The sequence below is a fragment of the Drosophila gunungcola genome, unplaced genomic scaffold (assembly GCF_025200985.1).
Source record: "Drosophila gunungcola strain Sukarami unplaced genomic scaffold, Dgunungcola_SK_2 000022F, whole genome shotgun sequence".
In the NCBI taxonomy this organism is placed as follows: Eukaryota; Metazoa; Arthropoda; class Insecta; order Diptera; family Drosophilidae; genus Drosophila; species Drosophila gunungcola.
Window position 1 is genome coordinate 291,013 of NW_026453202.1, and position 24,965 is coordinate 315,977.

At 37.5% G+C, this 24,965-nt stretch overlaps 1 protein-coding gene across 2 annotated transcripts in view; it reads right to left on the reverse strand.

Moving 5' to 3' along the window:
- The window catches only part of LOC128263851 (double-strand-break repair protein rad21-like protein 1), a 95,395-nt gene that overhangs the window by 50,759 nt on the left and 19,671 nt on the right, over positions 1 to 24,965 (reverse strand). The window contains exons 4-6 of one of the 2 annotated variants that reach the window (XM_052999126.1): positions 12,503 to 12,679; positions 12,090 to 12,345; positions 11,280 to 12,030 (exon numbers count right to left, since the gene is read on the reverse strand). In XM_052999126.1, the coding sequence (XP_052855086.1) occupies positions 11,280 to 12,030; positions 12,090 to 12,345; positions 12,503 to 12,679 (1,184 nt within the window). Of the gene's footprint in view, positions 1 to 11,279; positions 12,031 to 12,089; positions 12,346 to 12,499; positions 12,680 to 24,965 lie in introns of both variants that reach the window. The other variant, XM_052999125.1, reaches the window with a different exon arrangement.

Consider the following 24,965-nt stretch of genomic DNA (forward strand, 5'->3'; position numbering starts at 1 on the left):
CAATTTTTTTTTCACTTTAAGCGTTCAAATGACTAAGACTTTATTTCTGCTTTGTGAGTATGCGCAAAGGGTATGGCTATTTGAGACGTCTACACTGTCTTCCATGGCAAGTATTTAAACAAAATTATTAGTTATGGATGAAAAAAGACATTGATAAGACATTAAGTGAACAAAGCGATCTACATAAATTTTTTAATCTAAAGAATACTATAATACTAATTTTATTATTAATAACAGCGTTTGAAAAGCTACGCTACTTCCGAAGTATTTCGTTTTGCTATTAATATAGCATAACAACGAATATGTAAATATGTAAATGCCCTGCTCTGCTAGCAGTTCCGTAGCATGTAAACTATAGCAATAGCAACAGCGAACAAGAAAGGAATCAAACTTTATATACCCTTGCATGTATTGCAAAAATTAAAATTCATATTTAAAACATCTAAATTTTGAATTATTTGAGTACCCATTAAAACCCTTTGAAACTATGATGATTGTCACCCCAATTATTCGATGGTTCATATGGCAGCTATATATTGTTTTCCGATTTGAATAAAATTAAAAGCGTAATTCTGAATAGTTAAACTATTTATATGTCCAAAAGAATTACAAATAACAAATTGAAAATTAAAGAAGTTAAAATTTATTTTAACTTTTGTTTTTAATATTCCGATTGTTTCCTTGGGAGTCGTTCCGACTTAAGTACTAACAAAAAACAACTTTTGGGAAAGTTTTATGTAGCTAGCTTTAGAACTGAGAGACTAGTTTGCGTAGAAACGGACGGACAGACGACTAGATCGACTCTTCTAGAGATGCTGATCAAAAATATATATACTCTGTAGGGTCGGAAATATCTCCTTTACTGCGTTGCCAACTTCTAACTGAAATTATAATACACTCTGCAAGAGTGTAAAAATTAATTTCAGTGCTCTGCGTAGCCGTATTGATAGTACAAAATTGAGAGCGTGAAGAGAGCATAGCAAGTGATTTTTGGTTTGTTTTTCTGTTTTTTCTGTTTATTTCTTTTTTTCAACTTTTTGTATTTTATGTTTCTCATGCACTGATATTTTAGACTGTCGCTGTTGCATTATATCGCACATGGGATTTTTATGCAGAAGTGGAAAAGGAGAGCTCAAAAGGACGACGCGGCGCAGCGGCTGCCACCCGCTGGCGGAGGCGCATCAAAGGTCACACGGTGTTCCACAGTGAACTTACTTAGTCACACCGATAGAGGAGATCCCAGAGGAGATCTTTCAGCCACATCAGGGGTCAAAAGTTTTTGATTCTTGGGCAAACCAAGCCCACTCAAGGCGGTAAACCACTTTCTTGAGTTTTTCCAACTTGTTGCAGCAGCTTTCTCTTAGGTGCACAAGCGAAGCGTGCATCCCGCTTTTTCCAACAGCTGTTTGTCAAGAAGTTGCCGGCAATCACCCAGCTGATCGGAAGCTTGCCACCCTGCGTGCCGCCAGAGGGCGCCAGTTTATTAACGATCAACGCTTACTGTCCTGAGCTTGATCTTTGACGCAAAGTTTCCGCATTCAAATTTGAATTGAAATTTTCTACATAGCGCAGAATGCGGTCTGTATGGGCCTTCAGGTACAAAAGGCCGCGGAACAGGCCTAGCCAACCCCCTCCGCGGAGTACCAAAAGCGCGGTAAGTGCTCCATCGCGCAAAAATCGGAAGGAAATCTTCGGTCACCGCGGGATGCCCATACTAATCGGGCTGTGCAGGCTGCGTCTGAACCGAAACAGTCGGCAGCCCCATTACTAATATCGATCCTCGGCAGCCTGATCTGCTAAAAAACGCATCGCGTCTGTGCCATTGTGGGCGGCGGTTCGGTCTGAATCTTTGAACTGGAGCGGTCGGCAGCTTATCTTCAACTGGCGGAAAGAAAACGCAAAAAATTGGAATGTCGAGTAGCAACTTTACTCCATGTGGCAACCACTTAAGTGAAAATCCACCCGCAGACAATTCTACGGCAGGCGCACGGATTCTTTAGGCTCCAACCCTCGTTCCAACCAATGCTGCTAAGCCGAAGCCTACTTGGCCAACAAAGTGTAGGAGACGACGAGCAATGGCCCTTTAACTCTCGTCTTAACTGCAGAGAACCCCACCGGGGGGCTAAATCCCTACCCCACACCCCCACAAGTAAGGAAGCAGGTACTTAACTCGGACGGGGCAGGAGTTGAAACCTCTACGCCGAACAGAGCCAGGGACACGCCTAGCCCGCATAAACGAACCCATCCCCTTAAGAAGGCCAAAACTCCGCACACTAATGCCATGGAACCAGGAGAAATTCTAGACGAGATACTTGGGAAAGTGAACGAATAGAAGGTTCGGAGCATCAACCAAGTGATGAAGAACGCGATCGCCAAGATGAAGGAGCTTCAAACGGTGATCCTCCAACAGCTCGGAGAACGGGCGCAGCCGTCCCCAAAGAGATGACGGATATAAGTTGCCAAACCGTGAAAAGACAAGTAGCTGAAGTACCTAAACTAGGTTCAGCACCGCCCTCCTCAAGAGAGTGCCTTGAAAAAGACGCATCCCCAGAAAACCCCAGCCACAACGGGGGCTGGCAAGTGGACCTGGCACATAATTCGCACACAATGCGGGCGCAGATGCGCTGATTATCCGCCCAACGTCAGGGCTATCATACAGCGAAGTCCTGTGTCTCGTCACTTGAGCAGGGATGCGAGACTCAGCGAGGTGGTTGAGAAGGTGGCAAAAGTCAAAAGGGCATGCAAGTGATTAAGCTGAATCTCAATCGCTGCGCGGCAGCGCAAGACCTGCTGTACAGCCGTGTTATGGAGCAAATTTAAGCCGTTTGCTATAGTTGTATCCCTGAAGGCGAAACCACAGTCGACATAGGAAAGCAACTTACAATAGCTGAGTGCCAGAAGGGAGTGCGTGAAGGCAAGGCGCCCCTACCAACGCAGGCGGAGAGCCAGCTCGCACTGGTAGGCTTCGAGGACGTCATCCAGGAAGAGATTGTGTTGGAAGCCATGATGGTCAAGCCTAGCATGTCCCCCGGACCTGGTGGCGTCCCGAACCGGGTGTTAAAACTCGTCCTAACTCTTCGCCCCGAGAAGCTAGCCGGGACTTACGGCAGCTGTCTAAGGGAAGGCTCCCTCCCGGCGAGATGGAAATCCCAACGCCTCGTACTCCTTCCTAAACCTGGGAAGCCGCCTGATGACCCGTCGTCCTAAAGGCCAATTTGTCTTATAGATGGCGTCGGTAAGGTCCTGAAACACCTAATAAGCTCTCGCTTAGAGATGGAAAGGTGCAGAAAAAGAGTACTGCCTCCCCTCGACATCAGGAACGCCTTCAAGATGGCTAGATGAAGCTGCACTCTTGAGGTCTTGCCGAGGATGATTAGGAGCTATTTAAACGACAGCATCCTGCAGTTCGACGTCCCAGAGGGACTGGAGACCGTCAGGATTACCGGTTGAGTTCCTCAAGGTTCCGTGATGACGGAGTTCTTCGCCCCGCTCTGCCAGGGAGGACCCAGGTAGTGGGCTTCAACCGGAGCTTTGAGCTAATCAGCGCATTTTTAGCCATCCCAGGCCTGTACCTTGTTCCTCAAAAATTCGAGGCAGTGCTGGTTAGCAGGCAAGCTACAGCCGAAGCCTTAAATCCACTCATAGGCTAGCCGCCCAGCGTATATGCAGAGCGTTTAGAACGCTGTCGGGTCGTTTCGTACACATTTTTAAAATTGGGTTTATTGTTGCAAGAATAAATTAAATGAATGTATTTGCTAACCAAATCAACTCTTTTTTCGATTCCAATATTTTTTTTTTTTAGAAAAAATCTTTAACTAAAATTATTGATACTTTTTAAAAAAATTTAGGAACTCGAAAACAATTTAATTTTTTTTTTAGTAAGTTTCAAAATATTTAAAAAACCCAACTGAAGCGCTAATTTCGCGAAGGCTCATATTTTCAGATGGGAAAGCCAATATGGCACCATACGATTTAGCAAAGTAGACGGTATTTTAATACTAAATACATATTAAACAACACGAAAAAGGATCCAAACCGATTAAACCTTTTTCACATATTTTACGCCAGTTCAAAGCTTGCATATGTTTTCGGATTTCTTTGGCCGCTACTGTATTTGTGCATCAGCAGTCTATTAGTGTTTGCGAATTGTGCTTCTATCCAGAATAATTTCGTTCGAATATTTATGTAAAAATAATTAGTATGTTTGCTTATCTAATGACTTGGAAGGTATTGACAGAAACTTTAAAGTTTTGAAAGTTTTAAAAGGCGTTTCAACTGTCAAGATGTTTGGTATTCAGAAGCAGTATTTCTTTTGTGCATTTTTATTTGAGATTTTAGAGAGTTATCCATCTTAAGAAATAATTATTAGGTAAAAAATATTCAATTGAATTTATTAAAGCAGCTGTTTCCAAGAACGCTTTTTATAAATAGAGCCTTCTCAGTGCTGTCGCCAAAAGCAGTACTGAAGCTTTCAATCTACATCATTGGGTCGATAGAGGAAATACCTCTTTCCCTACCATAATTGTACCGTAAACTATTATGTGAAACTAGCTGAAACACGGGTAAGTTCGATGTTGCCGCAAATAAAAAAACCTTGGAAACTTTAAATTAAAAAAAAAAAAACAATCAATTATAGAGACTTGGTAAACAAAATAATCATATCTCTAAAGCGCTGATTTTTTAAATTAATTAGACCACCAACTTCTTAATATACAAAAACTATTTAATAACATTGTTTCCGCTTTTTACGAGTTTGTACTGTGCAACTTATTGTGGTGGCTTTTAAATGTCAACATTTTTTCAAATTTGATCGAGCCTTAGCTTTCAGCTTTTTTAAAATGAACTTTAAATAAACGTTTTTATTCTAATAAAATGATTCCTTAATGACTAAAATAGTCTTACCAAAACTCGGGATAAAAAAGAAAATAGCCATAAAACGGGATAACAACGGAATTTGTGATTCTCGAACTAACTAAAAAACAAGAAAGGAATCAAACTTCGGCAAGCCGAAATTCATATACCCTTGCAGCTATTGCAAAAATTTAAATATTCTTGGAAACATTAAAATTATGATTGACTTGCGAGTATGTTTACATTGAAGCTATTTAAAGCTTATTTGAAAGTTCCTATGGCAGCTATATGATATCGTTTTCCGATTTTAATAAAATTAAAAGCGCAATTCTGAACTGTCAAATTATTAATTAATCATAAAGAATTTTTATTGTTTCCATGGGAGCTTTAAGTAATTCTTAAATATTTAACCATTACTATATCTGGAAGAACTAATAAACAAATTAAGAAACAGCAAAGTTATAATTTTTTTTATTTATTTTTCCGATTGTTCCTATGGCAGCTATATGATATAGTCGTCCGATTTTAATGAAAATTAAACCGTAATTCTGAAATATTTAACCATTATTTCAAAACGGAGCCATGCCCACTATTACGCCCACAAATAGTGAAAGAATGTACTGTCACTCTGAGACATGTTAGACAGTAGTTAACGGTATCTGTTAACACATACCAAAATGTTTCGGTCAGATCTATTGCTAGACACAGAGATTTTCAAAATCGAGCTATTATTTTAAGAAGTAATTGGCAATTTATGTATTGACGTCATAGTCACTACAGTGCTGGTTAGCAGGCAAGCTACAGCCGAAGCCTTAAATCCACTCATAGGCTAGCCGCCCAGCGTATATGCAGAGCGTTTAGAACGCTGTCGGGTCGTTTCGTACACATTTTTTAAAATTGGGTTTATTGTTGCAAGAATAAATTAAATGAATGTATTTGCTAACCAAATCAACTCTTTTTTCGATTCCAATATTTTTTTTTTTTTAGAAAAAATCTTTAATTAAAATTATTGATACTTTTTAAAAAAATTTAGGAACTCGAAAACAATTTAATTTTTTTTTTAGTAAGTTTCAAAATATTTAAAAAACCCAACTGAAGCGCTAATTTCGCGAAGGCTCATATTTTCAGATGGGAAAGCCAATATGGCACCATACGATTTAGCAAAGTAGACGGTATTTTAATACTAAATACATATTAAACAACACGAAAAAGGATCCAAACCGATTAAACCTTTTTCACATATTTTACGCCAGTTCAAAGCTTGCATATGTTTTCGGATTTCTTTGGCCGCTACTGTATTTGTGCATCAGCAGTCTATTAGTGTTTGCGAATTGTGCTTCTATCCAGAATAATTTCGTTCGAATATTTATGTAAAAATAATTAGTATGTTTGCTTATCTAATGACTTGGAAGGTATTGACAGAAACTTTAAAGTTTTGAAAGTTTTAAAAGGCGTTTCAACTGTCAAGATGTTTGGTATTCAGAAGCAGTATTTCTTTTGTGCATTTTTATTTGAGATTTTAGAGAGTTATCCATCTTAAGAAATAATTATTAGGTAAAAAATATTCAATTGAATTTATTAAAGCAGCTGTTTCCAAGAACGCTTTTTATAAATAGAGCCTTCTCAGTGCTGTCGCCAAAAGCAGTACTGAAGCTTTCAATCTACATCATTGGGTCGATAGAGGAAATACCTCTTTCCCTACCATAATTGTACCGTAAACTATTATGTGAAACTAGCTGAAACACGGGTAAGTTCGATGTTGCCGCAAATAAAAAAACCTTGGAAACTTTAAATTAAAAAAAAAAAACAATCAATTATAGAGACTTGGTAAACAAAATAATCATATCTCTAAAGCGCTGATTTTTTAAATTAATTAGACCACCAACTTCTTAATATACAAAAACTATTTAATAACATTGTTTCCGCTTTTTACGAGTTTGTACTGTGCAACTTATTGTGGTGGCTTTTAAATGTCAACATTTTTTCAAATTTGATCGAGCCTTAGCTTTCAGCTTTTTTAAAATGAACTTTAAATAAACGTTTTTATTCTAATAAAATGATTCCTTAATGACTAAAATAGTCTTACCAAAACTCGGGATAAAAAAGAAAATAGCCATAAAAACGGGATAACAACGGAATTTGTGATTCTCGAACTAACTAAAAAACAAGAAAGGAATCAAACTTCGGCAAGCCGAAATTCATATACCCTTGCAGCTATTGCAAAAATTTAAATATTCTTGGAAACATTAAAATTATGATTGACTTGCGAGTATGTTTACATTGAAGCTATTTAAAGCTTATTTGAAAGTTCCTATGGCAGCTATATGATATCGTTTTCCGATTTTAATAAAATTAAAAGCGCAATTCTGAACTGTCAAATTATTAATTAATCATAAAGAATTTTTATTGTTTCCATGGGAGCTTTAAGTAATTCTTAAATATTTAACCATTACTATATCTGGAAGAACTAATAAACAAATTAAGAAACAGCAAAGTTATAATTTTTTTTATTTATTTTTCCGATTGTTCCTATGGCAGCTATATGATATAGTCGTCCGATTTTAATGAAAATTAAACCGTAATTCTGAAATATTTAACCATTATTTCAAAACGGAGCCATGCCCACTATTACGCCCACAAATAGTGAAAGAATGTACTGTCACTCTGAGACATGTTAGACAGTAGTTAACGGTATCTGTTAACACATACCAAAATGTTTCGGTCAGATCTATTGCTAGACACAGAGATTTTCAAAATCGAGCTATTATTTTAAGAAGTAATTGGCAATTTATGTATTGACGTCATAGTCACTACAGTGCTGGTTAGCAGGCAAGCTACAGCCGAAGCCTTAAATCCACTCATAGGCTAGCCGCCCAGCGTATATGCAGAGCGTTTAGAACGCTGTCGGGTCGTTTCGTACACATTTTTTAAAATTGGGTTTATTGTTGCAAGAATAAATTAAATGAATGTATTTGCTAACCAAATCAACTCTTTTTTCGATTCCAATATTTTTTTTTTTTAGAAAAAATCTTTAATTAAAATTATTGATACTTTTTAAAAAAATTTAGGAACTCGAAAACAATTTAATTTTTTTTTTAGTAAGTTTCAAAATATTTAAAAAACCCAACTGAAGCGCTAATTTCGCGAAGGCTCATATTTTCAGATGGGAAAGCCAATATGGCACCATACGATTTAGCAAAGTAGACGGTATTTTAATACTAAATACATATTAAACAACACGAAAAAGGATCCAAACCGATTAAACCTTTTTCACATATTTTACGCCAGTTCAAAGCTTGCATATGTTTTCGGATTTCTTTGGCCGCTACTGTATTTGTGCATCAGCAGTCTATTAGTGTTTGCGAATTGTGCTTCTATCCAGAATAATTTCGTTCGAATATTTATGTAAAAATAATTAGTATGTTTGCTTATCTAATGACTTGGAAGGTATTGACAGAAACTTTAAAGTTTTGAAAGTTTTAAAAGGCGTTTCAACTGTCAAGATGTTTGGTATTCAGAAGCAGTATTTCTTTTGTGCATTTTTATTTGAGATTTTAGAGAGTTATCCATCTTAAGAAATAATTATTAGGTAAAAAATATTCAATTGAATTTATTAAAGCAGCTGTTTCCAAGAACGCTTTTTATAAATAGAGCCTTCTCAGTGCTGTCGCCAAAAGCAGTACTGAAGCTTTCAATCTACATCATTGGGTCGATAGAGGAAATACCTCTTTCCCTACCATAATTGTACCGTAAACTATTATGTGAAACTAGCTGAAACACGGGTAAGTTCGATGTTGCCGCAAATAAAAAAACCTTGGAAACTTTAAATTAAAAAAAAAAAAACAATCAATTATAGAGACTTGGTAAACAAAATAATCATATCTCTAAAGCGCTGATTTTTTAAATTAATTAGACCACCAACTTCTTAATATACAAAAACTATTTAATAACATTGTTTCCGCTTTTTACGAGTTTGTACTGTGCAACTTATTGTGGTGGCTTTTAAATGTCAACATTTTTTCAAATTTGATCGAGCCTTAGCTTTCAGCTTTTTTAAAATGAACTTTAAATAAACGTTTTTATTCTAATAAAATGATTCCTTAATGACTAAAATAGTCTTACCAAAACTCGGGATAAAAAAGAAAATAGCCATAAAAACGGGATAACAACGGAATTTGTGATTCTCGAACTAACTAAAAAACAAGAAAGGAATCAAACTTCGGCAAGCCGAAATTCATATACCCTTGCAGCTATTGCAAAAATTTAAATATTCTTGGAAACATTAAAATTATGATTGACTTGCGAGTATGTTTACATTGAAGCTATTTAAAGCTTATTTGAAAGTTCCTATGGCAGCTATATGATATCGTTTTCCGATTTTAATAAAATTAAAAGCGCAATTCTGAACTGTCAAATTATTAATTAATCATAAAGAATTTTTATTGTTTCCATGGGAGCTTTAAGTAATTCTTAAATATTTAACCATTACTATATCTGGAAGAACTAATAAACAAATTAAGAAACAGCAAAGTTATAATTTTTTTTATTTATTTTACCGATTGTTCCTATGGCAGCTATATGATATAGTCGTCCGATTTTAATGAAAATTAAACCTGTAATTCTGAAATATTTAACCATTATTTCAAAACGGAGCCATGCCCACTATTACGCCCACAAATAGTGAAAGAATGTACTGTCACTCTGAGACATGTTAGACAGTAGTTAACGGTATCTGTTAACACATACCAAAATGTTTCGGTCAGATCTATTGCTAGACACAGAGATTTTCAAAATCGAGCTATTATTTTAAGAAGTAATTGGCAATTTATGTATTGACGTCATAGTCACTACAGTGCTGGTTAGCAGGCAAGCTACAGCCGAAGCCTTAAATCCACTCATAGGCTAGCCGCCCAGCGTATATGCAGAGCGTTTAGAACGCTGTCGGGTCGTTTCGTACACATTTTTTAAAATTGGGTTTATTGTTGCAAGAATAAATTAAATGAATGTATTTGCTAACCAAATCAACTCTTTTTTCGATTCCAATATTTTTTTTTTTTAGAAAAAATCTTTAATTAAAATTATTGATACTTTTTAAAAAAATTTAGGAACTCGGAAACAATTTAATTTTTTTTTTAGTAAGTTTCAAAATATTTAAAAAACCCAACTGAAGCGCTAATTTCGCGAAGGCTCATATTTTCAGATGGGAAAGCCAATATGGCACCATACGATTTAGCAAAGTAGACGGTATTTTAATACTAAATACATATTAAACAACACGAAAAAGGATCCAAACCGATTAAACCTTTTTCACATATTTTACGGCAGTTCAAAGCTTGCATATGTTTTCGGATTTCTTTGGCCGCTACTGTATTTGTGCATCAGCAGTCTATTAGTGTTTGCGAATTGTGCTTCTATCCAGAATAATTTCGTTCGAATATTTATGTAAAAATAATTAGTATGTTTGCTTATCTAATGACTTGGAAGGTATTGACAGAAACTAAGAAAGTAATTGGCAATTTATGTATTGACGTCATAGTCACTACATATTTGAACAAGAAAGGAAGCAGACTTCGGCAAGCCGAAGTTCATATACCCTTACAGATATTAAATATTCCTGAAGACATTAAAATTGTGATTTACTTGCGTGTATGTTTAAAAGCATGATAATCTGCAGCTCAATTATTTGAGTTCCTATGGCTGTATGATATCGTTTTCCGATTTTAATAAAATTAAAAGCGTTATTCTGAATTGTCAAATAATTATATAATCAAAAAGATATTCTAAAAAAATTAAAAAAGTTTAATTAAAAAAAATTTTTTTTAATATTTTTATAGTTTCCATGGAAGCTTTATGTTTTCGTCGTCCGATTTTGATGAAATTCAAACCTTAATTCTGAAATATTAAACCATTACTATATGTCAAAGAACTAAAAAAATAAATTAAAAAACAGCAAAGTTATAATTTTTTCATTTAGTTTTCCGATTGTTCCTATGGGAGCTATACGCTGTAGTCGTTCGATTTTAATGAAATTTAAACCGTAATTCTGAAATATTTAACCATTACTATGTGTCGAAGAACTAAACAAAAAATCAAAAAACAGCAAAGTTATAATTTTTTTTTATTATTTATTTTTCTCCCATAGGAACGGAGCTGAAACGGACGGACAGACGGACATGGCTAGATTGACTCTCCTAGTGATGCTGATCAATAATATTGTTGCAAACTTCTGACTGAAATTATAATACCCTCTGCAAGGGTATAAAAACGGAGTTTGGGCAAGAATGAGGGAAAAATTTAAATGAAATAATAAAATGCCTTTGGATTAGCGTGGCTAACGTTGATTCATATGCAATTGTTGTTGCTCAGATAAAAAAATAATAAATTAATTAATAAATTAATATTGTTTTCAACTAGTCTTACGAACTTACCTGAACAACAAAGGTTGGAATTTCATAGTTGTGCCATCCTTTTGAAAAGTCTTTTGTCCTTTTGGAAAAGCCGTTTTCATTAAGTAAAGGTTGTTCCTCAGATTCATTTAATATTGCGCTTATCTGATCTGTAGGTATATTTGGGATATTGTCTATCTCACTAATATTCGTATGCTGCGGAGTTGTGTGACCGTGATCTAATCCAGGCGGCGTTGAGTCTCCTTGATTAAAATCATCCCCCATGTCATTAATCGTATTTCTTGGTGTTAATGGCAGGTCATTAATTGGTGAAAAATGTTCCATATCATTTAAGGACAATAAATCAGGACTTCTCATGTGATCGAAAAGAGTTGATGCATTTTGACAGCCAATACTTTCTTGCTCTTTTGTTGCAATGTTTAAAGACACGGCAGATAGCCCTATAGATTTTTGGTCTTCTCTTAAAACTTCAGGGACCTCTAAGCTTTGAGTAAGTGAATCTGATACATGGTCCAAAAAGGGATTAGTTACAAGATCATTCTTTCGTTTGCGACCTTTTTTATTAAAAATAATTAACGAATTCTCGTTTTCATGGGTATAAAATTCCAATGCAAGAATTTCCATTGGAGCCACACTTGAAAAGTCCTCAAAGAATGTTGAATGTGAAAACAACTGTCTATTATAATTATTAAATAAGGAGGTGGCTGGTATGGATCTTGATGGTAAGGAAAACAGTTTTTCAACACCTCCGGTTTCTTTCCAATACATCAGTCTACAAATAAAATAAAGACATCTTTACTATCTATGTTTTTCGCAATATTAACTTAATACCTTTTTGTAGGGGGGGCCAGATCGAGAGTAGTTAATATATCAGAAGTATCGGCTAATTGTGCTTTCATTTCCTCTCCAGAAATATTTTTTATTTCATCAATAATAAGTTTTCTTTTGCGTTTGGCTTTTGTTAATCCCTTATAAATGGTTGCGTCAATTGGGGCTAAAGCGAATCCATCATCCTCGTTTTGGACAAGAGTTAATTCATTTATGGGCACATTGTCGCCCACATTGGAATGTTCGTGCAAAATAGTTTCTAAAAAAATAATATTGTAAATTATTCAACTCAAACGTATCAACAATTTGGAGAATCTCTTGAAACTAAAAAAACAAGTAAAAACAACACAAGCAGTCATATTTTGTATTCTGGGCGTCCAATTATTTGACACATTTGATTATTAAATTCTTACCACCTTTCTCATCAACAACTGAATTTATGCAAGATGTGGCAGGCGACGGAACGTTATTACAATTGTCAATTTCATCTTCATCAAAATCATCTGCGATTATAATTGCTGTAGGTTCCTTAGCAATCTGCTCAACTGGCTGAGAAGGTTCACCGAAAAGGTCATCTTCGAAAAGTTCTGGTTCTAAAAAAAAATAATAAGAAACGAGAAGTGTAAGCTTGGTAATCCGAAGGTATAACATTTACTTGTCGATCTTCTCTTTCGCTAAATGGTCGAAAATGTAATAATACAATATATTGCAAGGTAACAAATTAATTTAAAAAGGGTAATCTTTATTTGTAATAATTATGACACAAGTTTACTATTTCCGACATTGCGGATGGTTAAATCTGAAACATTTAAAACGAATACATCTTAACTTTACATCGTTTTCCCTTCACAGTCAGGAATTTTTTTCAACAAAAAGTTTTGTTCTGCTACATATTTGCAAGCCATGCTCATTACTCAGCAAACAAACTAACTATTCCCCCACAAAACAATCGGGGCTTGGGTGGCGCCATCTTGAAGCTAGGAGCGTGCAGCACCCCCACCCCCGCTAACAGTTCTTTCGCTCTGTCTCTTTACATAAGCGATCTTCACGACCCTTTCTAACAAGCGTTAGATAGGTTTTGGCCGGCAGAACAGCGGCGGCAGAGGACTAAGTAACTAGTTTGATTTGAAAACAAGAAAGGAAACAAACTTCGGCAAGCTGAAGTTCACATACCCTTGCAGCTATTGCAAAAATTAAATATTCTTGAAGACATTAAAATTAAGATTTACTTGCGTGTATGTTTAAAAGCATTGAAGCTATGATGATTTACAGCTCAACTATTTGAGTTCCTATATGATATCGTTTTCCGATTTTAATAAAATTAAAAGCGTAATTCTGAACTGTCAAATAAGTCGTCCGATTTTGATGAAATTTAAACCGTTATTCTGAAATATTAAACCATTATGTATGTCGAAGAAAAATGTAACAAATTTAAAAACAGCAAAGTTATAATTTTTGTAAATTATTTTTCCGATTGTTTCTATGGGAGCTATATGCTATGGTCGTCTTCTGTAAGCTAGACGTACGTTTGCGAGGCGAATAAGCAAATAGGTCGTTACAACAGCATAGTGATAACTTTACTATGAATGATGTACATTGCTGTCCAATGGATTCATAGGCAGTTTCCTTAAACAACCTTTAAGACAGCCTTTAAATATGTAGCTGGATGACCTGGTTTTCCGCAAAGATAGCAATTATTATTGTTCTTTTTGTTGCAATCTTTCTTCATGTGGGACGGATCGGAGCCCTTAAAGTAATTTCTTTTAATATCTGGTTACTATACAGGCAAAGCCTGACGCTCTACAACAAAGAGATCAGGAAAGCCAAACGGAAAAATATAGGAACTTCTGTGAGGCAATAAATAACGTCAACGAGGGCGCGAGACTGCATAAAGCAATGGCTAAAAGTGCAACGGATAGTAATTTAGCCCTGAGGAAAGGGAATAACACCTTCACCTCCACGGATCGGGAGAAATTAGAATTGCTATTTGACACGCATTTCCCGGGAAATACTCCCACTACGGGAAACATAATGCGTGATCAACATAGAACCCCTAGGACAGTAGCTAGTGACTGGGCAGCAGCCAAGTCTATAGTTACGCACGAGAAACTCAAATGGGCTATTGGAACCTTCCAACATTTAAATCACCGGGATTAGACATGATCTCTCCAGCTTTCTTACAGCAGGGGCAGGAACTACTCCTAATCCGCCTATGAAGACTAATGGTGAGCAGCCTAGCCCTTGGATACATCCCAAGTGCATGGTGCAGCGCTAGGGTGGTCTTCATCCCCAAGATCGGGAAGAAAGATATCAGCAGCCCAAAGTCATTCAGACCTATCAGCTTAACTTCGTTTTGTCTTAAAACGTTGGAAAAACTGGTAGACTACAATATCAGAAGAACAGCTCTCAGAGACTGTCCGCTGCAAAACACACAGCATGCATACAGAGCAGGCCGTTCAACAGACACTGCAATTTATCAACTATGTCGCACCCTAAAAGGGGCAATGGACAGCAAAGAAATAGCTATCTGAGCCTTTCTAGACATAGAGGGAGCCTTCGACAACACATCACATGATGCGGTTCGAGCTGCCCTGCCCAGAAGGAACATAGTTGTTACTACGAGCAACTGGATTGGCAACCTACTTGAATCCAGGCAAGCAACATGTACACTGGGTTCGGATAGCGTGACAATTGCAACCAGCAGAGGCTGCCCGCAAGGAGGAGTACTCTCCCCTTTGCTATGGAGTCTGCTAGTAGATGAGCTTCTCAGCAAACTTGCTGGAAAGGGAATCCAATGTCAGGGATACGCCGATGACATCGTGATAATCGCCGGGGGCAAATTTGAAGCGACACTCTGCGGCATCGTCCAACTCGGACTAAAGACAACGCTAGACTGGTGCAGGGAGGTTGGACTCAACTTAAATCCTGCTAAGACAGTTATCGTTCCCTTCACAAGGAAGTACAAACTACATAAAATGAGACAAATCTCACTGCTAGGAACACCTATAGAAATTAGCCGAGAGGTTAAATTTCTGTGAATCACCTTGGATAGTAAGCTGAACTTCGCTTCCCATGTCCAAAAAACATTGGAAAAGTGTTACAGAGCACTCTATACCTGTCGGAAAATTGCTGGGAAATCCTGGGGAACCAGGCCTCAGATAATACGATGGCTATACTTAATGATCGTGAGACCAATCCTCACTTACGGAGCACTTGCATGGGGCAAACGAGCTAAGCTCACCAGCATGCAAAACCAGTTAGGAAAATTGCAAAGACTTGCCTGCGTATGCATGACAGGGGCAATAAGGACATGTCCTACAACTGCCATAGAAATTTTGATGGAGCTAACACCACTCAACTGTGTAATTGAAATTCAACGCAAAGCTACACTCCTGAGAATATGCACTGAGGGCACAGGTAGTGGTTGCATTCTAAATAACAGGGATGCGACTAATCTGTTAGGTGAGGTGCCCCTTATACTCCACCCTAGGGATGAAATGACAGCCGAATTAATCTTCGAGCAGAGCTTCACAGCACACCTAGGCAATAAGAAAGATTGGACCACATTGTCTGAAGTGCACCCTATGGCTAAACACACCATAGCATGGTACACAGATGGATCCCTGACACAACAAGGCACGGGCCTTGGAGTGGTAGGGCCTCGCATAAAATACCACGAATCCCTTGGCCAATATACCAGCATATTCCAGGCTGAGGTATGTGCCATTCGACGTTGTGCAGAGCTCAACATACAGCGTGGATACAAGGAAAAGGACATATCAATCCTTTCGGACAGACGAGCAGCAAATACTGCTTTACATTGTAACAAAATCACCTCGAAACTAGTCCTAGAGGTGAAGAGAAAGCTAAATATATTGGGCAGCCGAAACAGGCTGGCCCTCAGATGGATTCCGGGACATAGGGATATATCAGAAAATGAAATTGCCGATAAAATGGCTAAACTAGGAGCCGAACAGCCCCTGATAGGACCAGAGTCCTACTGTGGCATAGGAGGCAAACTATAAAGGAATACTTTAGGAAAGAGGAAGGCGCCATGAGGCAAGAACACTGGAGGAATACCCCAGGCCTAAGGCAAGCCAAAACTCAAATAAATAACTACAACAAGAAGAGGTTCAAGGAACTTATTCAACTAGGGAAAAATTCACTAAGGATCGTTACCGGATTACTAACCGGGCACTGTAGACTGAAAAGTCACCTAGGTAAGATGGGAATAACCAGCAGTAGAACTTGCAGATTCTGCGACATAGAGGACGAAACCTCTAAACACATCATCGCAGACTGTCCAACATTAGCAAGTATAAGATGTAAAATCTTAGGAACTCTTACACCTGAGCTCCTAGGAAAAAACAAACCACTAAAACTCCTCGACTTTATTCGAGGAAGTGGGTTGATATCTGAGCTGTAGGCTCCGAATGGAAGTACAATAGATCTTACAGGTCGCGGTACACTAAACACCCCGATACTAATAATAATAATAATAATATCTGGTTTATAATCAACGCTTTAAGACTTGCTCATGGGGTTATGACACTACATTGTTGGCGTCATTCATTGCTGACAACTATATGGGTATCAGTTCACATCACACCTCAGCAGATGATATTTTGAATCCCAGTCCCGAATGGTAATCTTATTTAACAAATAAACGATTTCGATCTGACTCCACCGTACATTCAAATCACATTTTTTCAACTCTTGCACTCACTAATCAATTTTTCTGCAAAAAATGAACACAATGCATCGCCCTTTTTGTAAGAGACAAATGGATTAAGTCTGATTAATGAGGAAACATGAAAGAATGGTGGGGTATGCTTCAGGCAAAGGTACGGCTATTTAAGGCCATACTCCTTCCAACGTCAAGCCGGGGAATTACTTGATGGGACACTTCCTGGGACTCTTTACTAAAAAGGGTGTCAACGTGCATCACAAAGGCTCTCAGGAGGATGCACTTCTATTCTCTGCCAACGAACCCCTTTAACAAATCAGCCTCTGTCAGTTTCCGGTTGACCGTTAATGGACCGGTCTCAGCATCATTGTTATACTATTATAATTTCAGTGAAAAGTTAGCAACGCAATAGAGGTAATTTTTCGACCCAATAAAAATATAGTTGATCAGCATCACAAGGAGAGTCGATTTGGCCATGACCGTCTGTCCGTTTCCACCCAAACTAGTCTCTTAGTTTAAAAGTTATCTGGATGAAACTCTGCACTACCTGCAATAGAAACTAACATTCTCTGCTTGCAATTTCTAACTTAAAAAACTAAACCAACCAACTTACGTATTGAACCTCCCATAGTGATACTTATACACCTAATGCTTACACGCAGAGTGTAGAGGTGGCGTTAGCAAGCAGCTACTGCGTTTTAATTATTATAACAAGTGGTAGCCTACGCTGAGGAGTTTTTCTTTCTTCAGAATTTCCACAAAACACTTTTTATCTAACATAACTTCTTTCAGGTACTATTTTGATCAGTCAGAGAGTGTTTTTATGTATGTTCAGTTCCGCTTCATATGCACTTATTTAAAATGAGAAGCACAGCTCTCAATAATTGGTAATTGTTTAACTGAATTCTTAATAATACGAAAATAAAAAAAGTTGGTATTAAGAGACCGATTTGTTTGTTCTGTTGAGTCCAACACTCAGGGAGAGATCGTTTGCGTAACTTCTTTCTTCTTTTTTGTCAATTTGCAGACTGGATTGGCAAAATCGGTTAACGGTTATTTGCGAGCTCTGTTCACAACTGTGGAAAACGTGCTTTGACATACAAGCTACAAGATGAGCACTTTGAGGTACAGTTATTTTTTTTATTTCTCTTAGATTACTTGTTATTATTCCCTCCTTTTGACTGGCTTACGTGCGGCCGTTTAAGAAGCTTGATAGATTGATCAACTAGTCATGGCTAAGAACTATGTTTTGGATCGTTATCGTACCGAAAAATCCAGGCCAGTCAAATTTTTTTCGTTTTAACTGCACAATAAATTAGCGCCCAATTGCCTAGTGGGTAAGAATCAATGTTGGTAACTATAATAAACACAAAGGTAGTAATGCAGCAAACTGCACAGGAGCTTGTGCGTACGGAAAATCTCCTTTTGGAGCTCTTAATTAAACAAAAATCAGTTTAGATGGTTTTACTAATATTATCTTTCTTGAATGCAAATGGCATTTTGCAGCACAAAAAAGAGATTCTTAAACCAATATGGCATTGTCGTCATGCTTATATCAGAGACTCACTTAACTAACAAAAATTACATTCATCTTAATGGCTTTACATTTTATGCGACAAATCATCCCGATGGTAAAGGTCATGGAAGTGCTGGTATTCTTATTAATAATCGCATTAGGCATTACCAATTACCGTCATTTGCAACCACTTATATACAGCAATATAAATACACATAGACAATCAAAGCGGCTACATAAACATAGTTGCCGTATACTGTCCACCACGCTTTTCCATTTCCGAAGAAGAATTTGCAAAATTTAATCGACTAGATTTTAGCTTTATAGCTGCTGGCGAATTTTACGCAAAACACAGCTACTGGGGATCACGACTCACCAGCTTCAAATGAAGACAATTGTACAACGCTTGATTAACACCACAAAACAATCTTGACTTTATCCCTTTGGGCAAGCCTACATACAGATCCTAAAAAGAAACCTGATTTGATTGATTTTGCTGTTACCAGAATAGTGCATCAGTCTTATACGCGCGTAGAGCACTTATCAGATCTATCATCGGATCACTCTCCAATCTAACTTCACCTCTCTGACCATCCAAAGCCCACAATTTTAATCTTCTAGTAAATGAGTTTGGCTGAAATACAGAAAGTACATAACTACCCACATTGGTGACTGTCTAATCATTTCTGGTGAAGAAGACATCAACAGCTCATTGGAAGCATAAACGAACAGCAGGAGCGGTTAAAACTAGCCAAGAACCTACTACGTAAAGCTTTAGAAGATAAGAGAAATCAAGCTAAAGTATCCTTTATGGAGCGACTCTCTCCAAACCGTAAACGATATCCACTGTGAAAAGCTAAATCAGGCATATGCCCACCAATGGAGCGTGAATCACGTTTTGAAACACAAACAGGAGATTGGGCTCGCAGCAACGTAGAGAGGGAAAATATATTTGCCGTTTACCTAGAAAACGTCCTTAAACCACTTTTAGCAACAAAAAGCTTTGTGTTCCTAATAATCGACAATCATAAAGCGATCCTGCCTATCATATTCCAATCAGAAGAAGATACAGTCATAAAATGTCAAGATTGAACAAGCGCCGGGCCACGATTTAATCTCCCCTAACCCTAAAATAATTATTAAATTGCAGAGCTGTGCAATATATTTTCTCACCGTAACAATTAATAGCACCACTAACCACTAACTAAAAATGAGAATAAGAATGAGAGAGCAAAAAACCCGAACGCACACGAAGTGCATGGACCTGCTGCTGTGAGCACGGTGGACCTTCCGCGGTCCGTTTTTTTGTGTCCAAATGCGTTGTATGAAATGACCAGTCTATATGTTGTATGGTTAGTGATAGCACACAATGGAAGAAGTCTGTCATCACAATGATCCACAAATCCGGAAAGGACAAGACCCAGCCACCTTCATATAGGTCAATCAGCCTTCTGCCGTGTATATCAATGATATTTAAAAAGCTGCTTCTGCACCGTAATGGCCCATAATGTCATCCTTATGCACCAATTTGGCTTCCGCAAAAAAACTCGGAACCATTGAACCAGTAAACTGGATAACATCTGAGATAAGAATTGCATTTGAAGGCCGAGAGTGTTTCTCAGCTGTTTGTCTGTAAAAGACGCAATCGAGATGGTTAAAGACAAGTACACGGTCAAGCTTCTGGCCCGTCCTAATAGACTTGCGCGGTCTTTAATCTGGAAGTCTAGCCATACACGACTCCTCCGAAGAAACTTCCCCACCCACCAATAATAGTAAGCCGCTTTTAAAATAAAATTAATTGTAATTATTTAAATAAATATACTAGATTAATATTTGCCTAGTTGTCGTCAGTCTCTAAGAGAAAAGATTCCATAAATAAAATACGGTATGAGCCAAGAAAAAGAAAACTGCACTAGTGTTTATTAACTACTCCAGAAGAAGTGAAACATCCCCAAACTATGTATCATTCACCAACTTATACGGTTTTTAGTGTACTTCTGGACCAATTTTTGTGCGGTGATCATCGTACATACGGTTTGGTATTGCTCCGAAACAAGTTCAAGTTGAGTTTAACTAAATTCAGACCTTCAGTTCAGTGATCATTTCCAAACTAAATAACTTTATTTTAATATTTTGGTTGACACAACGCACCATGGCTCAAAGTCCAGATTTTTGGCATAAACTCTAAAAATAAACCAAAAATGATGAAAATTTGCACAATTGTTTTAAGAGTAAAGTAGAATTTCGAAAAATTGTATTGTCAATTTGACCACGCTTTCCCCCAACCCCCATACAACCCACTTATCAAAAAAAAAGTGTAATTTTTCTTTTCTTATGACTATTAATATTTTTACACAGGTTCTGCTTAGGCTTTTAACTTTTCATTTTTAAACTTCTTTAACTTTTCATTTAATAAAATGAGGACTATGTTTGCAAGGGTTCGACAATATTTAAAAAAATGGTAAAGTTCTAAAGTCTTAGTGGGACTTATTTCTTCCAGTTTTCGAAATGATTGGTAGCTTGCCAATAGAAACAACCATTTTAGAGGCAATCCACCGTCAGTCACCTGTTTTAAACCTCTCTATCTGTTAACATAATTAATAAAATATTTAACTTTTTTTGTTATTTTAACTGTTCTGTCTTCGGTTAATCAGCTTTTTTCTATCGTTTTTATTAAAAAGCTTTTTATGGATTAGAGAGCTGCAAACTTCTAGATGCGATGCATGAGTAAACTCATAAACACCTGCAACAAAACAAATATGTTTTTTTTTTTCGAAAAGGGGCAAAAATTAATAGAAATTGAGTCTTTAGTAATTTGTTGAAAACATTTGTACCTTTAAGGCGTTTTGAGACTATTAAAAGTAAAGTTTAACAGAACACGAGTACTTTTGTTAGAATAACATAGAATTACACTTTTAGAACACATTGGACAACACAATCTAACAGCTGACAAAGTTAAAAAAAAATTTTTTTTTGGTCATTTGGCGCGAAGAAGTTAATTTTTTTTTGCAATGACTACTATATCATATAGCTCCCATTAGAACAATTGAAATATTGAACAAGAGAGAACGCTGTAGTAAGCTTGCCGACTATTAGATTCCCATTAATACGCCAACCAAGTTAAACTAAATATTCCTCCTACAAAACAATTGAAAACAACACTAGAAGCTAAGAGCGTGCAGCACACCTACCCCCGCTAACAGTTCTTTCTTCTGTATCCCTACTGCAGCGATTACCGGCAGAGCAGCGGAAGAAGGGCGGCAGCGAACTTCATAACCCTATAACTTCTAAAATAATAGCTCGATTTTATTTGTATCTACTGATAGATATGACCGAAACACACACACAGAGTATAACAGCAAAGGTATAAAATGTCTCAGAGTAACGTGACAGAAGTGCTTAGTGGCTCAGTTTGTAAATAATTTTGCGCTGCTTAGGAACTACTAGAATCTGCAAGCCAAGTCCCAAATCTCTAGTTTTTATAGTTTCCGAGAATTCGACGTATATTTCACTCTTTTGTTTATTTCTTTTGGATATAGTAATGGTTTAAGAATTCAGAATTACGCTTTCAAATTTATTCAAATCGGAAAAAAATAATTGATTTATTCAGCTGAACATCATCATAGCTACAAAGTTTTTAAATATACTTAAAATTTGTATACATAAATCGAAGTTAAAAACTCGAGGTCATAGTTGGTTATAAATCTTTATAACACAACTTTTGATATTCCCTAGAGAGTGGGCCCCAGACTCTGAATAACACGCCACTTCCACAAGCTGACGATGTAACGTACCTTGGCGTCCACCTAGACAGGAGACTTACATGGCGGAGACATATCGAAGCTAAGAAAATTCATCTAAAACTAAATAGCCAATAGCCTCCATTGGCTCATAAACGCTCGCTCCCCCCTCTGCCTGGACTTCAGGGTCCTGCTCTACAATTCAACGCTTAAGCCAGTCTGGACTTACGGCTCCCAATTGTGGGCAAACGCGAGCAGCAGTAACATCGACATTATCCAGCAAGCACAATCAAAAATCCTGAGAAGTATCACTGGGGCACATTGGTATGTTCGGAACGACAACATCCACAGTGATCTTGGCATTCTACCCGTAAAAGATGAAATATCAAAACAAAGAGCGTCCTACCACACCAAACTAACTTCTCATCCAAACCAGCTCGCCAGGGGCCTAGCCAGGGTTTCCAACCGGACCCGTTTACAACGAAATGACCTTCCAGCTCAGTAATAGTTATTAGAGTCCTTACATCTCGCGTCAGTCATCTTGACTGTCAGATATAGTTTTTAATTTAAGATTTTATATACTTATTATTAGTCTCAATGTAGAGAAAATTCAATAAATAAAACGCATATGTAAACATAAAAAAAAAAAAAAGAAATGTAACAGCCTATTCAGCTACATTGCGTCTATTCCGATATCGATAGAAGACCTGCGTGAGTACTTCTAGGCTATTAATAAGCTCAACTACTTGATTTCCGAATACAACTGGACAAACTTATACAATTGCATGGATATGGAAAGAGACACTGAATTAATATAAAGCGTTTTAAACACGTATTTTAATGAAAGCGTTCCTGACTGTCTTCCTCCAAGACATAAGAGACCTCCGTAAATTACACCAGAGCTTCAAAGCCTTAAAAACCTAAAAACAAACGAAAAGTACAAAAGGACGGATTTTAATGTTCTTAACAGTCAATGCTATTCCATGTATTTGAACTGGCGTAAAGCCGAATTTTCAAATAATCCTTAGCAATTTTATAACTTTGTAAATTTAAAGCGAAAAAAGTTCGCCTGGCCTTAATCAGTATGATTCTGAAATTGCTGTTTTATTTGCCAAGATCTTCCAAACTACCTATAGTGCGGATTCTTGTCTAAATTCAGTTTACCCTTACAATTTAAAACAGGAAAATTTTATTTTTTGCCACGTAATAACAGAAAGTTCTCTTTTAAGGCATTTGGAGACCACAACATCAACATACTCTCCAGCGCCGGATGGGCTTCCTGGGTGTGTGCTTCAGTTTTGTGCCTTAATTTTATTTTTTAACTTTATATTAATTTTATTATAAAATCAGACTGAGGTTATACATGATGGCCCATCTAACGCTTGCTTTTTGAACTATCGATAATTTTGATTTTGTCATTTCGAATGTCATTGTCAATGTGTCAGATATTTAGTAGAAGGTTTGCGGTTTACGAAATGGTTTACGCTCGAAGAAAATTGGGAACTATTGAAAAAATACAAGAAAATTGCGGTTAAAATTCGGAAAAAAAAACGCCTTCCCATGCAGTTTGTGGGTAGTTTTGTGAAGCGTGTGCGTGAGACTGGATCGTTGATGGATAAAACAACACGTTAACGTGCTCGTCCAAACTGACCGAACTGGTCGGTCGAAAATATTGCTGCGGTGGCCGAAAGTGTCAATGACAATCCGTCGACGTCAACTCGGAACCGTACTCAAGAGTTCGACATTTCGCGCAATTCCCTGCAACGAATTTTAACCAAAGGCCATATAATATTCAGTTTGTTTAAGCCGCATGACCATCCAATGCGTTTCCGGTTCGCGGAATGGGCCCATTTTTACCGAAAAATCGTGTTTTCTGATGAGGCCCATTTCCACCTCGGTGGTTATGTTAATAAGCCAAACTGTAGGATTTGTGGTTCAGAAAATCCACATGTCGTCTTAGAGAAGCCAATGCACCCAGAACGAGTGACTGTTTGGAGCGGTATGTGGTCGGGTGGCATCATTGGGCCGTTTTTCTTTGAAAACGAGGAAGGAGCCGCTATAACCGTTAATGGTGTCCGCTATTGCGGCATGTTGGAAGACTTTTTCTTTCCCCGGATGGTAGAGGAAGACATAGACGGCGCTACGTGCCACACAGCCAACGTCACAATCGAACTTTTGCGCGGTACGTTCGAAAATCGCATAATCAGCCGAAAGGGCGATGTCAACTGGCCGCCATGCAGCTGCGATTTAACCCCGTTGGACTCTTTTTTATGGGGTGCCGTCAAGGATAAGTGTTACGCCAACCACCCAGAGACGATTGACGACCTATAGCACGAAATTTAAGCCGCCATCAGGGCCATAGAAGGCCATACCATTGAAAATGTGTTTAAAAATTGGGTCGACCGAATGGTAAATGGAAATGTATACTCGTTGTTTTTTATAGAGATTTTAAAACGTGGGCCACCCTGTATATACAGATTTTAGTAAGGCTTTTGATTCTGTTATTCTGTTTTATTTAAATAAGACCATCTCGTTTTCGAATAATTGATAAACTTGGATTTCAAGTTGTCGTATAATAATTTGCAATCGGGTTTCGGCTTACAGTCTGTTATTGATTGTTTTCATGGATGGTGTCAATATAACCTCTTAAATCGAAGGGCCCAATCTGCGATTCTGTTGCGAACGATTGTGTCGGGGCTGCGAACGAAATGAAATCGTTCATGCGCCATACTAAAGGCGGCCTTTTATAAGTTATCAGCTGTTTTGGTGAGGCTAAAGATGAGCCGAAGGCCGCTGGTGGTAGGCCGCCTAAGGAGAACACCGCGCAGCCATCAGCAGGCGAGCAGCAGAACGCTTTCACGGATCAGCAGCCGGCCAAAATAGACGGAACCCAAACAATCCGTAGCGGAGGGTGTGCAGCCAGACTCTTCTCAGAT